At 50.1% G+C, this 16,991-nt stretch overlaps 1 protein-coding gene and 1 pseudogene across 3 annotated transcripts; both read right to left on the bottom strand.

The window, feature by feature from the left end:
- Positions 1-769: 769 nt before the first annotated feature.
- Positions 770-1,103, bottom strand: LOC133082399 (large ribosomal subunit protein eL33-like; annotated as a pseudogene).
- Positions 1,104-9,389: 8,286 nt separating this feature from the next.
- GJB1 (gap junction protein beta 1) lies at positions 9,390-16,016 on the bottom strand. Of its 3 annotated transcripts, none has more exons than XM_061178400.1 (2): positions 15,940-16,016; positions 9,390-10,912 (listed from the first exon to the last, which is right to left on the bottom strand). In XM_061178400.1, exon 2 carries the CDS (start codon positions 10,894-10,896, stop codon positions 10,042-10,044), a length of 855 nt encoding a protein of 284 aa, XP_061034383.1. In that variant the 5' UTR covers positions 10,897-10,912; positions 15,940-16,016; the 3' UTR covers positions 9,390-10,041. The 3 variants fall into 3 exon arrangements, with proteins under 3 accessions (XP_061034383.1, XP_061034385.1, XP_061034384.1); XM_061178402.1 differs by lacking the exon at positions 15,940-16,016 and adding an exon at positions 13,940-14,037; XM_061178401.1 differs by lacking the exon at positions 15,940-16,016 and adding an exon at positions 11,963-12,084.
- Positions 16,017-16,991: the final 975 nt, after the last annotated feature.

The following is a 16,991-nucleotide window of genomic DNA, read 5'->3' as shown; positions in this document are numbered from 1 at the left end:
TGTCCCACCACAGGTTGAGAATCATTTTTACCCAGCTCACTGAACGGACCCGCTAGGAGTATGGTCCTTGTTATAACAAGTTTCCAAACACTTAAGGGAAAAATTTATTCAGCAGCTGTCTATTAAGAACCTACTGTGTTTAAGGACCTAGATTCCATTTTTCGGAGAAGACAGAGATTAACTAGACCGGGATCCTATCCCCAGCAGGCTCCCGGGCTAGAGGGGAGACAGAACGGTGCACAGTTAGTTGCAAGACAGGCAGAATGAAATAAATACCTAGTGCTATGGGAGAGCAGAGGAATAAGGAACTCATTTCAAGTTTACAGGGGGGTTGTGTCCAAGTTCACGAAGGGAGGTGGCATTTGACCCGGGCCTCCAAGAGTAGGTAGGAGGGGTTGGGGGACCAGCACAATCAAAGGCTGCGATTTTCTAACCCGGGAGGAACAGGATCAGATCTGTAGCTTTAGGGAGGAGATCCCTGGGACAATATGAAGGATCGGGGGTGGGGCAGATCTGAAGGCCAGGACAGCAGTGAAAGGAGTGTGGCTAAAGAGATTCTGTGAGCCTCGATGGGGATAGAGAAGCAAAAGAGAGGATGAATTCAAAATGAGTTTCAGACATTGTGAAGGTCAAGTCTGCAGGCTATGGAGGAGAGGGAAGAATCGAGCGTGAAACCAAGGTTTCTAGCCTTGATGATTGGGAAAGTGAGACACTGGTTTTTTTTTTTAACAAGAGAACAAATCCACACTTTATTTACTTTTCAATAAGTTTAAATCCTTGAAGGGTACGGCGTCACACTGATTCTGTGTCCAATGGCCTTAGCACGAAGGTTCCTTCGGAATTTGGCACGAACCATGCCACTGTTTCCATGAGCGCGAGTTACCTTTCCCCAGATTACTCTGGTTTTGTTAGGTTTTCCACCAGGAGTTAACTGTGTTGTTCTTTGCTTTGTACACCTAAGCACATCTCTTGCCTAGATAGAATTCAGTTTCATCTCGAGCATAAACACCTTCAATTTTAAGAAGAGCTGTAGGCTCCCTCTGGTTCTGGAGACACCGCTTATAGCCAGCAAAAGTGGCCTTGGGCCACAACCTTCGAGACATATTTGTCGTTTTAGAAGTCCTGTTCCCAGCAGGCCTCCACAGGCTCCAAGATGCCTGAAACAGCGAACATGAGACACCTTTAACCAAGTTGGGAAACATTAGAGGCAGGGTTTTGTTGTTTTGTTTTTTGGGTTTGTTTGTTTTTTCAGGGGAGTAGGGGTAGGAGGAGGTTGGTAGCAAGTTGAGGTTTTGATCACGTTGGGTTTGAGACTCCATTGAAACATCCATGTGGTGGGCTGTGCAACATGGCATAACAGAAAGAACACCCAAACTTGAGTTCTTAATCATAGCTCTGCCACTAAAACTTGGGCAAGCCTACCTTTTCGAGTCTCCCCTAAAAAATACATTCATATTCTGCCCTGACTTTCTCACAGAATTGTTGCAAAGGTCAGATGAGAAAATGGATATGAAAGAGCAATATTGATGCTAGATATTACCATATAAACTAGGCAGTTGGAAATGTGGGTCTGAGGCTTAAAAGAGAGATGAGTTGTCTGTTTTTTTCCAGCTTTGTTGGGACGTAATTGACATATATCATTGTATAAGTTTGAGGTGTACAGTGTGTTGATTTGATGCACTTATATGTTGCAAAATGATTACCACCATGGCGTTAGCCAACACCTCCATCCTGTCATATAAGTACCGTTTCTTTTTTGCGGTAAGAACTTTTAAGATCTCTCATAGCAACTTTCAAGTGTATGATACAGTGTTGTTAACTATAGTCACCATGCTGTACCTTAGATCCCCAGAACTTATTCATATTAGAACAGGAAGTGTATACCCTTTGACCAACATCTCCCCATTTCCCCCACCCCCTGGCCCCTGCAAACCACCGTTTTACTCTCTGTTTCTATGAGTTTGGCTTTTTTGGATTCACTTATACATATAAGTGATATCACACAGTATTTATCTTTCTCTATCTCGACTTGTTTCACTCAGCATAATGCATGAGGTGTCAATTTAGAAGTCATCTACAGAGGGCTCCTAGCTGAAGCTCTGGGGGTGGACAGGATCATTCAGGGGAAAATAAGGAGAGAAAAGGACAAAAAAAATGGTACCTTGGAGAATATCTCCAGTTAACCAGCGAAAGGAACTGAGAGGGAGAGACCAGAGAAGTAGGAAGAGCCCCAGATCTGCCAGGTGCCAAGGGTAAAACCACCTGAAGAAAAGCTATCCTCATACCCCAGGCCAGGATGAAGTCTGTTAATTTGCTTTCACCTTCTTCCATCCTCAGCAGGGCCCAAAGCCATCTGGCTCTCCTACCTCCTTCCCCTACTGGAACGGAGAAGGGTTTGATGTCATTTGTGCAACTAGATTTCCGCTCTGTGCCCACCCTTGTGCTAATCACTAGGGATACGAAGATGAGTAAGAACTTGGGGTCTGTTCTTGAGAACTCCCCAGTCTGATAGGACCAAGGCTGGGACTAAGGTGAGGCAATTAAGGTACTTAGGGTGCAAAGTTTAAGGAGGCACTCACTGCTGGGGTCAGGCGAGTATAGGGTTGGCATTTGAGCAACCCCGAGAGCGAATGCCTCCTTAAATTTTGCACCCCAGGTGCCTTGATTGCCTCACCCTAGTCTGACCCTGGGGAAGACTCACATGTCAATAAAATGGTCAAGGTAGAAGGTAATTGTTATTCATTCCGTCCCAGGGAATCAAGAAAGACCACAGAGGTGCTATGGGAGCTGGGTTCTCATGAAGAGTGGATAGTTTATCAGGCAGCATAGAGGTGCAGGGATCAGTGTGCACAAAGGCATGGAGGTAAAAGAGATCTCGGAGTGTCTTCAGGGAAGGGTGGTTGGGCTGCAGAGGACGTGGAGAGGGCACAGTAAAAGGGGTGAGGAATGGTGGGAACTGTTGCTGGGTGAGAAGGGATCGGGTTGTGAAAGGCATCCAATGCCGCGCCCTGCTAGGGTGACCAACCATCTCAGTTTGCCCAGGACCTTCCCAGTTTTAGCCATGAAAGCCCAGCAACCCGGGAAACCCCTCGGTCCTGGCAAACTGAAACAGTCATACCTTATCCTCAAAACAGTGGAAAGCCATTAAAGGATTTTCACAAAGAACTGGCAGGATAGGCTTCATGTTTTAAGGTGACTCTAGCATGTCTGGGTGGGTGGAGGAGAACTGGGTGCTGAAGAAACCTGGGAGGCCAGTTACAAGGAGCCAGTGGCACGGAAATGGGTACGTGCTTTGCCTATGGCCTCTGGCAGACATGAGTTCCAGATCCCGGGTTCAGCCCTTTCTTTCCTAGCTGTTTGGTCTGACCAAGTTACTACGTGGCCTGTTTCCTCATCTGTAAATTGGGGCAATAATGGTGCTTACCTCCATGAATAGTGAGGATTAAGGGAGATACGGTTTAGCACAGTGCCCAGCACACAGCAAGCACTTAATAAATATTAGCTTTTTTAAAAATAATTAATTAATTAATTGATTGATTGATTTTGGCTGCGTTGGGTCTTCGTTGCTGCCCGCGGGCTTTCTCTAGTTGCGGCGAGCGGGGGCTACTCTTCATTGTGGAGCGCGGGCTTCTCATTGTGGCGGCTTCTCTTGTTGTGGAGCACAGTCTCTAGGCGCGTGGGCTTCAGTAGTTGTGGCATGCGGGCTCAGTAGTTGTGGCTCGCAGGCTCTAGAGCACAGGCTCAGTAGTTGTGGTGCACGGGCTTAGTTGCTCCGCGGCATGTGGGATCTTCCCGGACCAGGGCTCGAACCCGTGTCCCCTGCATTGGCAGGCGGATTCTTAACCACTGCGCCACTAGGGAAGCCCCCTAAACATTAGTTTTTATTGTCCACATTATCAATTAGGAGATAATTTCAAGGCCTGAAGGAAGGCAGCAGCACGATGGGACTGCTGAGGAGGAAAGGAACTTGAGCAAGATTTGGGAAGCTGACTTACCAGACTTTCTTTGCTGGTGAATTGATTATATTTTAGCATGAATGATTTTTTGTTGGCATTAATCCCCCAAAGTATCTGCTTTTCAAGACTTTTTTATCTCTAATTGTGGAATGAAAGGTTTTGTCCCCTTGAAGGAAAGGCAGAGGGGAGAGAGAAAGGGGCAAGGGAACTGCTGGAAAACCAAGCATGTGTTTGAGATCCCTAAGGCTAAGGGAAAGAAATGGTGGAGTTTTCAAATGCTTATCTTGATCTAGGGGGTTGAAAGGTACGGGTTCTGAATAACTCTCTCGCCCCATCTTGCCTGCACTCCCCACATTGCCTTGCTTCCCAGGGATGGACAGTTTCTGGATCCTGCTCCAGGCAGAGATCTCAGAAGACACCCTCTCCCTCCAGACTGCCCTTCCCTGTCTGAGCACAGGGCAGCCCCTTCCTCAGCTTTCACCGTTTCTCTCTCTTAACCTTAGGGCCCTCACAAAGCACATCTTGTTTTCCAGCAGTTTAATATTTTCATATCGCACTGAGCTTCCCCCACCTCACCCCTCCATCATGAAACCCTTCCTGAGGCAGCATAGAGTGGTTACTTTGGTGTAGAGGAGATAGCACAGATTTTGGATTAGAATAGGCCTAAGTGTTCATTCTAGTGCTGCAGTTTTCAGCTGGACATATTACTTAACCTCTCTGACCCTCCATTTCCTCATCTATAAGCATGGGTATAGTAATAGCTACGTTGCCATTACTGAGATGATGTATGTAAGTGCTTAATTTAGCACCAAATCTGGTCCATACTGGGTGCTCCATAAGCAGTCTCCTTTCCTTTCATCCGCCTAAGTTGTTTGTAAGACTGGGAATAAAGTTTCAGACTTTATTATGATTGAGACACATGCTTTTCATTAAAACTACATTAAGAATTAAGACCGCCACCCCCCGACAGCCATCCTTCCACTTATATCTGAATGTGGCCATATGTACCGCTACGTGTGTGCCAACATGCAGACTTGCGTACTTCAGCACACACACGGCAATTGACAACTAGACAGTCAAGAAAGCACCGTTAGGTGAGACAAAGAGTTTAGTTCAGTGTTTCAAAGAGCTGGTGAATCGTTGGAGGGTGGCAAAGATGGTGAGAGGAAATAGAAATACACACCTGTATAGAGCTTACTATCAACTAGGCAATATTCTAAGTGCTTTTTATGTAATGAATGCATTTGATCCTCACTACAGCCCTGTGACATATGTACTATTATTATCTCTATTTTACAGAAGAGGAAACTGAGGCATAGAGTGGCCAAGTGACTTGGCGAAGGTCACTATGCCGTACCGACTTTTCACAGGGGCTTCAGTTGACATGGAAGACATCCGGTCACCATCCTGAGTAAATTACACTTTCTCTTTGAAGTCCATTGAAGTCCACTGTCAAATCGCTCTGCTATTTCTTCCACAGTTCACCGTCAACCTTAATGCATCGATCTTGGATCTCCTCAAGATCTCCACAGTCAGTCTGCCTACCATGATGAGTACAGAATTGCCTACAAGTCTAGTAGGGGCCTAACTTTTAAAAAAGAAGGGTCCTGCCTGCGACAGCTGAGAGTTCAAATTCCCGTGTAAATTCCTCCACACAGCATATGAGACCCTTCATGACCTGGCCCCAACCTACTTTGCCAGTCTCACCTCCTATGACACCCCCCACCCGCCATTCCCGGCATTCTTTGCTCTAGAACACACTCTACTCCTTCAAGACTCTGAGCCTTTGCACATGCCTCTATCCGCTTCCCTGCTGCCCTTAATTCAACAGGCTAAGCACCTATTGTGTGCCAAGGTTGTGAAAGTAATTAGCACACAATTTGACAAGCACTCTGATCAACCGCACTACTACAACATCCTGTGGGGATTCAGAATGGGGGGAGGACTCCTTCTCCCTGAGGGACTTGGGAGGGGGCGAGGAGAAGAGAGTTGAGGGCTTCACATAGGAAATGACTTTTGAGCTGAGTCTTGAATGATTAGGAGTCTGCCAGTCAAGGAAGGGGAAGGAAACCGCTAAATTACCTCTGGCTCCTCCATCTCCCCACACTCAGACATCAAGTCCTGGTGTCGATTCTACATCTGAAGTGTCTCCTATGTTGGTCTCCTCTTATTCCTCCTGCCACTGTATGAGTCCCACAGGCCCCACTTGGGCTATTGCCCCAGTTCCATAGCTGGTCATTCTGCCTCTCATTTCTCCAACCCCCAATCCACTGTCTGTAGCTGCCAGAGTGAGCTCCCCAACCGCAAATCTGAAGGTGGCACTCCCCTACTCAAAACCCTTAATGGTTTCCACCAGCCATAGGACAGTCTTAACCCCTTATAGTGACGTACAAGGCCCATCATACGATGGTCATAGTTTACCTGTCCTACCTCCCCTCTAGCCATTCCCCTCCTCAAATCCCTCGCAGCAGATTATTAGTCTAAGTCTGAAGACAATACCATACACTTTCAGACATCTGTGTGGTTTCTGCCTGCTTTATTCCCCCTCCCTAGAGTGCCCCAATCCTTTCCCCACCTGACAGGTTCAGACTGGCCTAGTCCAGGGATCAAAGAGAGCCCAGCTTGGTGGGCTTTTATAGCCCCTTCTCTCCCACAGGTCAGGTCTGGCATTTAAGTACTGTGGAATCAGTAAATGGAGCAAGCAGTCCCTTCTAGCCACCACTGTGTGCACCCAGGCTGTCTGATTGGGCATCTGAATCAGTTCATGGTTGCCATGCCAATTCTCTATGGAGACTGCAGCCTGCTTTGAAATCCCAACTCAGTTGGCTGGGGCCTTGACTACTCTCCTAGTTCGGCCAGTCCCTTCATCCAGGAGCTGACTCTGTTCCTTTGTCCCCAGCTCCTGGTATCTCTGCACACAGATGCCTTTAAAAGGCCATAAATGTCCCTAGAAGCACCAGTGCCATGAGAGAGAGTGCAAGAAGCTCCTATTACCAGGCCTTTTCTACCTCCAGATCAGACCCCTTGAATATCGACCCTTAAATGGATCATGCTCAAGAGAAGTTTGCGACATCTCCTGGACTTTGCTGTTTGGACTGTTGTCCATTCCCTCGGGGAGCCAACCCTACTGTTGCCAAGTTCCTTCCACTATCTCCAGCCTAGCTGAACCGGCCTCACTCCTTTCTGGCTTGTTGTGAGTTCTAGCATGCCCTAAGGCTGTGGCCTCAGTGCTTGTGATACTATCATTCCTTACTTTACAGTGTGTATGTAACCAGCTTTTGAACACATCTTGTTTGATTCTCACAAAAGCTCTGTGAAAGAGGTAGAGAGGTTATCATCAATCCTATATCGCAGATGAGGAAGCTGAGACTCGGAAAGGGTAAGTATGATGTGTCCAAGGGGCTAGAGCTAATAAATGGAGAACCAGGTTTCCGAATTCCATCACCGTCTTCACTACCCTGGTCACTCTTCCAAGTGTCTACTGTGTGGCAAGTAGTAAGCCCCGCTTGCCTCCTGTTTCTCCCTTACACGATTGTGACAGAGCCTCAAATACAAAAGTCAGTCCTGGGGTTAGCCTGCCACACCCTCCTTGCTATCTTGTGTACACCAGCTCCCCTCAAGCTTCCTTTGGCCTGCTCCCACCTGCTTCACAGCAAACAAGAGTGAGAGTCCTCCTTTTGGCTGGAACACCCAGTCCGGTAGCTTTATTGTCCCACCACTGCCCCCTGGAGAGGAAAGCCTGGATCTGGAGATGGAACCTCTTTCCAAGGGGGATTCGTAGAATCTTCTGAAGAGAAACTAGATGTCTGAGGTGAGGGATTTAACATTTCTCAATGTGAGAAGGGCATGAAGTTCCTTTGTTGCACCAGGATGGATTTTTAAAAAGAAAAGCTTTCTCTCGATGGCCTTTTGGACAGAGAGGAGATGCTGTTGTTTGTGTTGTGTTGTGTTGTGTTGTGTTGTGTTGTGTGTGGGTGGATTTCAATAAGAAAAGAAATCTCCCTACCATGAGGGGGTGGGGACCTCTCCTCTGACAGAGTATGCTGTCTGTTTCTAAGGAGGAAGGAAATTTCTTGCAGGAAAGGAATGTCTCTCTTTTAAGAGAGGGGGAAGCTCTCTCTCAGGATTGCTGAGTGTGTGGGAAAGGAATACTTACTCTCTCCTTTCTTTTCTAAAGGAGAAACCTCCTTGAATGAGGAGCCCTTCCAGGCTTTCTGTCTGAAGGGAAAAGACTGTTTCTGGAGAACAATTCTGATAAGATTATGCCTGATTTTCTCTTCCGTTCTGATATACTTCCCACAGGGAGTCAGCATTCTCTGAGAGGGAGTGGCAAATAATTTTTTCTATTAAGAGGTAGGGAAGCTGAGGGGAGAAACTTACTGTGGGGAAAACTCTTACTCCGAGAGGCCATTGGTGAGGGCAGTGACTCTGTGATGGGGAACCCTCATGAAACCGGGGGAGTCCTTTGGGAATCCGAGGAGCCCAGAGTGTTAAAGGGAGCTTAGAGAGGTGCTAGGCCAGCCCTTGTTTGCTCACAAGGAAGCTGAAGCTTGGGGAAGGGAATGCCTTGCTACTAAGTGACAGAAGCAGGAGTTGAACCCAGCTTTATCAAGTGCCAGCCTGGAGCTCTTCCTACCACAGCTGACCGAGGGAGAGGGGGCTACCTGCTTCTTGGGCGACTGATGCTGGCCAGGAAACTGCTGCTGCTGCTGTGAAATGTTTGACCTGTGTTAGAGGCATCTCTGGGGTGGGAGGCATTGATTCCTGAGGGAAGGAAACTGGGGAGGAGGGTAGAATCTGGGGCTATGTCGGAGGAAAGGGGTCAAAGTCACTGTGCAATCCAATGGGTGGCTTGGGGGCATCAATCAGCAGTGAACGCTGAGTTTCGAGGAAGAACAGGGCATATTTCTCCCAGGAGTGCAGGGGACGTGTGGGTGGAGCCAAGGGGATGCCGGCTACCCTCTCCGACTTGCGAACTTTCTCTATCATTTCCTGTCTCTCCAGGAGGAGTTGTCGTTTTAATCTTTTTAAAATCAGAGGAAGGGGCCCAAGGAAACTTTTTGAGGGAATGTAGATGTTTTATAATAGATCGTGGTCATGTTTACGAAACTGCCCACAATTACCAAAACTCAATAAACCGTATACTTAAAATGGATGAAAAAATCACATCAGAGGAAGGGGTAAGTGAATTAGAGCCCAATAAAGCTGTTATTAAAAAATGGGGGGGGGAACCCCAAACCAAAACAACAAAAAACAGGAGAGAATGGCCCCGGGCCTGGTTTTGCCCGGCCTGGGGGGTGGCGATCCCTCCTTGGCAGTTTCAGCTACTCAAGTCACTATCTCTTTTGCCCATTCCTTTCTTGATCAGCAAAAAGCCAAGGCCAGCTCATCCAGGGGTGGTCAGAGGTTGCAGGAGAAAGAACTTCACAAACACACAAGCCACCTCTTCGTTTACTGTAAAATCCTGTTTAATGTGTAACATTTCAGGCAGAGAGAGGCCTTAGGGACTAGAGGCAAAGGCAGCCCTGACCAACCCCCACTCCAGCTTATCTGCCTGCTTCTCCCTCCCTACCTCCTCCACCCCAGACATGTCCTCCTTTTCCTTGGGCCGGCAAGCACTGTTCCTCCTTTTCTTGCGTTTGCTACCCTCCCTTCTCCACCCACACGTCCACAGCACCCTCCCTCCACTCCACTTGCCCACATCCCTCCCTACTGATGTGACTCCAGAAATAGGGTATCTGACAGCACGGGGTTAAGATTAGTTTCAGAATTGGAGATGTTGTCAGAGCATCCTACCTCTGGTCCCCAGTGGTCCCAGGGAGAGGGAGAGGGAAGTGGAAGGGGTGCGGGCAACGAGCACGGCCCACACCCCCAGTAGCCTTGAGTGCTGGCGTGGGTGGCCTCCAGCTCCCCACCCCTTCAGCCCCTGAGGAAGAAGGCCCTGGAAGGAAGGGAAGTTGGGAGGGAAGGAAGGTTTTGATGGAGCAATCCCTAGCAGTCCGAGGCTCGTGCACCGGCAGGGGAGAAGGAGGGGCAGGCCCGTGCAGGGTCGGGGACGGGATGGGAGGTTGCCTGGTCTGTGGCATCAGCAGGCTGAGCAGCGGTCGCTCTTCTCGGCCAGCCCGGCCCCGGTGCCGGGGCTGCGGCGCAGTATGTCTTTCAGGGAGCCGTCCTGCTCGCTGAGCAGCTTGTTGATCTCGTTCTGCTTGTACTCAGGTGAGAGGCGGTGGCCGAAGCCCCCGGAGCCCTTGCGGGAGGGCGGATTGGAGCGGCGCTGGGCTCGGCGGGCGCAGGCCCGGAAGATGAGGTACACCACCTCGGCCACGTTGAGGATGATGCAGATGCCGGAGGCGGCCAGCATGAAGACGGTGAAGACGGTTTTCTCCGTGGGGCGGGACACGAAGCAGTCCACTGTGTTGGGGCAGGGGTAGGCCTCACATTTGACCAGCCGCACCATGGCGTAGCCAGGGTAGAGCAGATAAAAGACGTACATGAAGGCGGCCTCGAACAGCAGCCGGAAGACCACGCTGATGACATAGGTCCACCACAGTGTCCCTGAGATGTGGACCTTGTGCCTCTTCACCTCCTCCAGGTGTAGGGGGTCCCCGTGGCCCTCAAGTCGCAGCATTTTCTTTTCTATGTGCTGCTGGTGAGCCACGTGCATGGCCACGAGGAGAGCTGGGGTGGAAACCAAGATGAGCTGCAGAGACCACAGACGCACATGGGAAATGGGGAAAAAGTGGTCGTAGCAGACGCTGTTGCAGCCAGGCTGGAGGGTGTTGCAGATGAAGGAAGACTTCTCGTCACCCCACACACTCTCGGCAGCCACCACCAGCACCATGATTCTGAAGATAAAGATGACCGAGAGCCACACTCGGCCAATGGCAGTAGAATGCCGGTTCACACCACTGAGCAAGGTGTACAAACCTGTCCAATTCATCCTGCCTCATTCACACCTGCAAAACATGAGCCACAGAGCAAGCTGTCAGGAAGCTGGGGCCGAAAGCCAGGCACCGTAACACTGCCTGACACCCCCTTACCCCTTCCAAGAGCCAGTGACAAGAAAGGAAGAAGGAGAGTCATAGCTTTCCTCACCACCCCCTCTCCCGTGCTAGCCTCTCCTTCTCTTTCTCTTCCTCCTCCTTCTCCTCCTCCCTCATTCACTTGATGACTTGACCTCCCTGAGCCCCATCTCCCTTCTTCGCCTTCATCCAACATTCTTTCCTCTCCTGCCCTTTGCTGCCAGGCCCATCTTGTTCTGCCGTCAGCCATCCTCTTTAGCTCCCCCTCCCCCAGCTCCTTAAGTCTGGACCTGGGGCAAACCCAACAAAGCCTCATTACCTTGGGGAGCGCCTATCCCTGAGGCCACCCAGACAGGTCCCCTATGGTCTCATGTCTGTGCAGGGGGAGTGGTCCCTGGGTCCGCGCCTGCGTCCCAATTCATCGCCGCCCGGTGCTGGGGAGTCATATGCTGCTTTATACCCAGTGTCTGCACAATGGGACCTTTGTGGGGCTCTGAACAACGCCCTTTAGAATTCAGATCAAACGCCCTGACTTCCGCCCACCCTACACACAGAGCACTTGTGTCCCAGCGCCGGACACCCAGCCTGCACCCACCTGTTCTGTGCCCGCCCGGTCCATCGCCGCACCCGCCCCATAGCCCCACCAGAAGAATGGCCACAGCGGGGCGAGCGGGGGGAAGATGGAACAAAGACAGGTGCATGTAAGAGGGGACCCGGGGGAACCAGGAGGCTCTGGGCTGAGGCCCTCTCCGGTGACTCTACTAGAAACTTAGATTCAGCAGGATTTTTCCTAGGCTTAGATCCCCTCCAGGGAACGGGTGAGCTTGAGGTTAGGAAAGGGAGCTCACATTTATCAAGCCAGGAACTGTGCTAAGCGTTTTCCCATACATTCTTTCTTTTGACCCATTTAGCAAGCGTCTAAGGACTGTTACCCCAGTCTTTCCAGCTGAGGAAGCTGAAGCTCAGATAAGTTAAGTAACTCACTCAAGATCACACAGCTGAAGTGTTTGAGTAAGATGAAACACAAAGGTATCCGCAGCAGAAGTCTAGGCTCTTTCCACGGTATAATCCTTGTGCTTTTGCAGATGGTGTCCACAAAAGCGAAGCCTGGCCGTTAATGACAACAACAGCAGCAGCAGCAGCAACAAAAGCAAAGGCTAATGCTACCCATAAAAGCACAAGAAACAAGGAAGCTGCTGACCAGTGAGTACAGCCCAACTCCAGTGTCATGGAGCAAACCCTGATCATCCCTCCTTGAGCCCGTATCGAGGGTGGCCAGGTGGGGACAAGCCAGGAGGAGAAAGCAAACGTTAAGCAAGCAAACAGAAAGTTAGAAGATGGAATAGGTAAGAGTCACCTAGCTTTGGGTCTGAATCCTGGTTCTTCACTGGCTACAACTTTGGGCTGAGTTACCGAACCTCTGAGTCTGCCGTGTTCATCTATAAATGGGGTTAATACCCAGGGTTACGGTAAGGTTCAAAGAAGCAACCTGCAAAAGTTCTTAGCCCAGCTGCAATTTCATAGTTGGTGATCAAGGGAAGTAAAAACCTTATCAGGAAGAGAAAACAATGTGGCTTCGGAGGAACTAAGTGATCTGCCAAACCCAATATCCCTCTTTTTTCCTTCCCAATGCTGTTGTTGACCTATAGTGTCTCTCTCGGACAGAACAGACTGTTCCATTGCTGCCCTGCCCCCAAGTCAAGCATACATGGTAACTCCTGGTTTCCTGAGCTTGCCGGTTGCTCTAGGGAAGAAATTCCCCTCTGTCCCTTAGGCAGGCAAAGAAGGCCTCCTTCTCCCTCCCACCACTTCTGCCATTAAGTTGCAAGGAGATCATGCTGGAAGCCGGGAACTGGCTGTGAGAGCACACAGGCCTGGACGCAGGGGCAGTGGTTGTTGTAGGAGAAAGGGTAGGGTATTAGCAGCTGGAAAAGCTGGGGGGAACGGAATGGAATGACAGGAACTAGGGGACGAAGGGACGGTCCATGGGAGATAGATTACTTCTCTGAACAAGGTTTCTTCATTTAGCTTAACAAAAAAGTCTCAGCCAGTTTATGCTGTGGGCCTAAACCAGTGTGGGAAAAGCAGGGACGCAGGTGCCCTTTCTCCCAAGCCTGGGATTCTGAAGGCACAGCTGCTACAGGAGGTACCCCGGGAAGAAATGCTTCATCCAGTGAGACATGTTAGAGTCAAAAACAGGTGGTCGAGGAGCATTATTAAGAATAACCATTTCCTGAGCCCCTGTTTCGTGCCAGGCCCTTGCACGCACACGATCTCACGTGAACCTCAGAACAACCCCGTGATGGAGGTGTTATTTGTAATCCTCATGTCACAGACGAGGAAACTGAGGCAAAGGAAGGTGAAGGGACTTACCCCAGTGTCACAAGGGTCGTGCAGTGAGTACGTGCCAGAGGTGGGATTTGAGCCAGGTCAAGCTGACTCCAGAGCCCATACTCTTTCCCATAAGGCTTTACTGCCTCAGCTACAATGATCATTTTTCTTTCTATGAGTGCGTTTTTAGAAACAGAGAGATCGAAGACTGGTCTGGCTTTTATTCTCCTCTAGCCCTTCTCCCCTTTCCTATAACTCACAGCTGTTTTCCTCTCCTCCCTTCCCAGGGCTTTCGGCGGCCTCCTGATTTGTTCTGTTTCCCCTTCCTTACCTTTCTCCAGCTGCTTCCTCAAACCCCAAAGCAAACTTCATGTGTTCTCTTCTCTCTGTCCCTCAGCGGTGCCCCACAGACAGCCTGGCCACCCCTGAGTTTCTAGGTTCTTGTAGCTCTCCGCCTCCCATCTTCTTGAGCCCTCTGGGACATAGCCAGGAGCTCCCTTTGGGGCCCCTAAGGACCCTTGTGCAGGCACTGGGATCTCAATTTTTGCTCTCCCTTTGGAAGGAGAGCTGATCCCTATGTCAACATCAATACCTCAAGGGTTTCACTTCAAAAACATCCAGGGGACTTACCTGATTTTGAAATCCAAACTGTTTTTGTGACTTTGGGTTAAAGTCCAGGTATTGATATGCTCTGTGTTGCTCCAGGAGTGTTTTGCTCTCATGTTTAATTGGACAAGACTTCTCTGACCATGTCAGGCTCTGGCCTTGTCCTCATATTCAGATTTGCCCAAGCACTCAAGCACAGTTCCAAATCAGGAGATCGTCCTTAGTGCCTCCAGCTAATATTATACCCACTTCTCAGACAAGGCAGTCGAGGCTCAGAGAGGTTAAATAATTTACCTCAATGACAGCTGCACTGCTGCTAAATGGTAGAGTCAAATTTTAAATTTGTTTTCCTCTGACGCCAAAGCCTTTGTACACGGGCAACCTCTCTTCCTTAAAGGACACTGCATTCTGAGACCAGGCCCATAACTCAAAAACGTATACTCCTTTCCACGTGTGCCAGCATGCGTGGGTATGCGTGCACACACACACACTTTCATCAAGTCTGTCTCTCTCTTGCTGCTCCCACCTCTTCCCTGTACCTCCTTCCAACTCCTTGTGTCTTTCTGGTTTGGGGAAGAGGGGCCTGGCTGGGCTGGCTGAGGTTACACTCAGCCTCAGACTCCACACTCCCTCCCCTGTTTCACAGGCAGCCTCTGGCCAGGAAAGGACAGGGACCTTTCTCTGAGATTTTCTTCTGAATTTTGGGCTGCCTTCATCAGTTTGGCGTGGCTAAGACCAAACTCCTCCAGCCCTCTGCCTCTTCACCTGCTTCTCTTCCCTGCCTACCCCCTGTGGTTCCACAGCACCTCAGTCGCTGCACTGTTCCCTCCACGCTGCCATACGTATTCTGTGGCCAGGCTTGGGTCAGGGCCAGTCTAGCTCATTCCAGTTTTCTTCTTCTCTCACTCTGCCATGGTCTTTCCATAGAACTGCTAATATCAGCTCCCTTCGTCACTGTTTGAACTATACCCTCTTACGCCTCCATCAGCTATCTGACTTCCTGTTGCTCTCTACTTGGGCTTATTATAGCAGCCACCATTTATGAAATACCTACTGTGTGCTAGAAGTGGTCTGTTCCTTAACTCTTATCCTCACTACAACCCTGTGAGCTGTGGGTTATTGTCTGCAATTCACAGAGGAGGAAATGGAGGCTCAAAGAAGCTGAGTAACTTATCACACAGCTGGTAAGCCAGTGCTGGAGCTCAGATTAGGATTCATGTTGGCCCCTCACCAAAGCCTGGGTCCCTTCCCCATTGCTCTGCTGCATCCTCATATATACTTCTCTCCATTCAAACCCCTCTTGTCTCTATTCTCCTCTCCCCATCTCATTTTCTAAAAGTCCATGCATTCTGCAGTGCCATTCCCGACAGCTGGAACAACTTTTAAACAGCTGGGGGGGGGGGAGCCACCCGTCTTTTAGATCTCCCAATCATCAGTTACTCCAAGCTCAGCTTGAGTCTCCCTGTCTCCCTCAAGAAGTTGGAAACGCATGCTCCCAAATCTTGGCCCCATTGGCTGGTCCTCGGGCCTGCTGAGTGCACTGTATTCATCCGCTGACAGCCCCCATGTTGGTTGCACGCCTGGTTTACCTTCTAATCAGGGAAGGAAAACAGTACCTGGCAGTGCCCAGAGGCCCCACTGAACCCTAACCCTAACCCTGTGTGGCAGGAAATGTCTTAAAGAGATAAACTTGGCCACCCTGAGCTTGGTGGGGGCCCCTCAAGTCTTTCTGGGGGTTTGACCCTGTGGAGATGAGGGGGATTCTTGTCTAGGAAAAAAAGAGTGAGAGCAGAAGCAACACGGAGCCTGGAAAGAGGATGAGTTGGGGGTTACAGAGAGAAACTAAGCAAGCCTGGCGGGAGGGGCCTCAGCCCAGCTCAGAGGGAAGCAGGGAAGGGATCTTAGTGGCTGAATGCTGAGCCCAAGAGAAGGCAAAACCCCGGCCTCTCCCCAGCCCCCACTTCTGCCCTCCTGGGCCACACCAGCCCACGGGGCCCACCTCCCTCAGCCCCCAGCTTCCTCACCTGGCTGCTGCTGCCCTTTCCCAGGGAATGTCTGCAGGCGTGTCTGCACTATGTCACTAGGTACTGTCAGCCCAGTCCAGGGGAGGGACAAAGAGCCCAGGGCTGGAGCCAGATATGGCCCACAGCCCAAGAGGAACCAGACAAACATTAACCAGCCCTACCTCCTCCCACACACAATCATTAAATAAGATTGATCCCCTGAGCTCCCAGTGGCTTTGGAGAGACAAATCACATAGCCTGAAGTTACTGCCCTGTCCCAGAGGAAGAGAGGCATCATCGTCACCCATGTACGCATATTTAGCCCAGTCTGGGAGACTGAACTGGACCTGGGCTCATCAACAGTCCTCAGCCTTCCCCCACCCCCTGGCCATAGGTAGATCCAATGTGTGGGCGAGCTGCAGAGAGGGCTCCTGCACTGGGTGCCATCCCTTCCATCCCTTCCAGCTCCCAGTCTCTAAAATGATATGACTATGGGGAGAAAAAAAAAAAGCCATGGGCAATGCTTACTGGCCCCTTGAGGCTGAGGTGAGAGACAGCAGTGCTTCCCCCACATGGCAGTACCAGGGTGCTCTTTGGCCGTCTGTTTATTGCCCATGCCCTGAGTGGCTAGGGATGGACCAAAGTATTTCCAATCCCATCCCAGAACCCCAAAACCTCTTCAAAGTTGCCTTCTACCCTCGGGGCCAAGGCAGTTGAACCACAAAATGTATCGTGTGCAGCAACAGATCTTGGCAATCATTAAGGTAAACAGAGAATGTCAACCATTAACTGAGGGATCAGTCCAGTTTGCAGGAAGGTTTACCTGAAGATCCTGCTAATTCTGTGACCTGAGTGACGGTGAAGAAATAAGTGAAGTCAGCAGAAACTGGTCCCCTGCCTTCTCTTCACCCCAGCCCAAGCTCACTGCCAGAAAGAGAGCCAGAGCTCCGGCTTCCCTTGGCCATACCCGGGCATATGGGTACATCAGTTGATAAGTCTTTACTGGACACCTGTTGGGTACCCAGTACTGGTTACATGCCAGGGGCAGATGGCAGGAGAGGGGAAAACATCCT

The sequence above is a fragment of the Eubalaena glacialis genome, chromosome X (assembly GCF_028564815.1).
Source record: "Eubalaena glacialis isolate mEubGla1 chromosome X, mEubGla1.1.hap2.+ XY, whole genome shotgun sequence".
NCBI classification, from domain to species: Eukaryota; Metazoa; Chordata; class Mammalia; order Artiodactyla; family Balaenidae; genus Eubalaena; species Eubalaena glacialis.
Note: the sequence above shows the minus strand (reverse complement) of the source record. Positions and strands in the feature narration are given on the sequence as shown.

What these genes read in the sequence shown, in the direction of transcription:
- GJB1 (XM_061178400.1), bottom strand. Translation starts at nt 10,896, where the DNA reads ATGAATTGGACAGGTTTGTACACCTTGCTCAGTGGTGTGAACCGGCAT.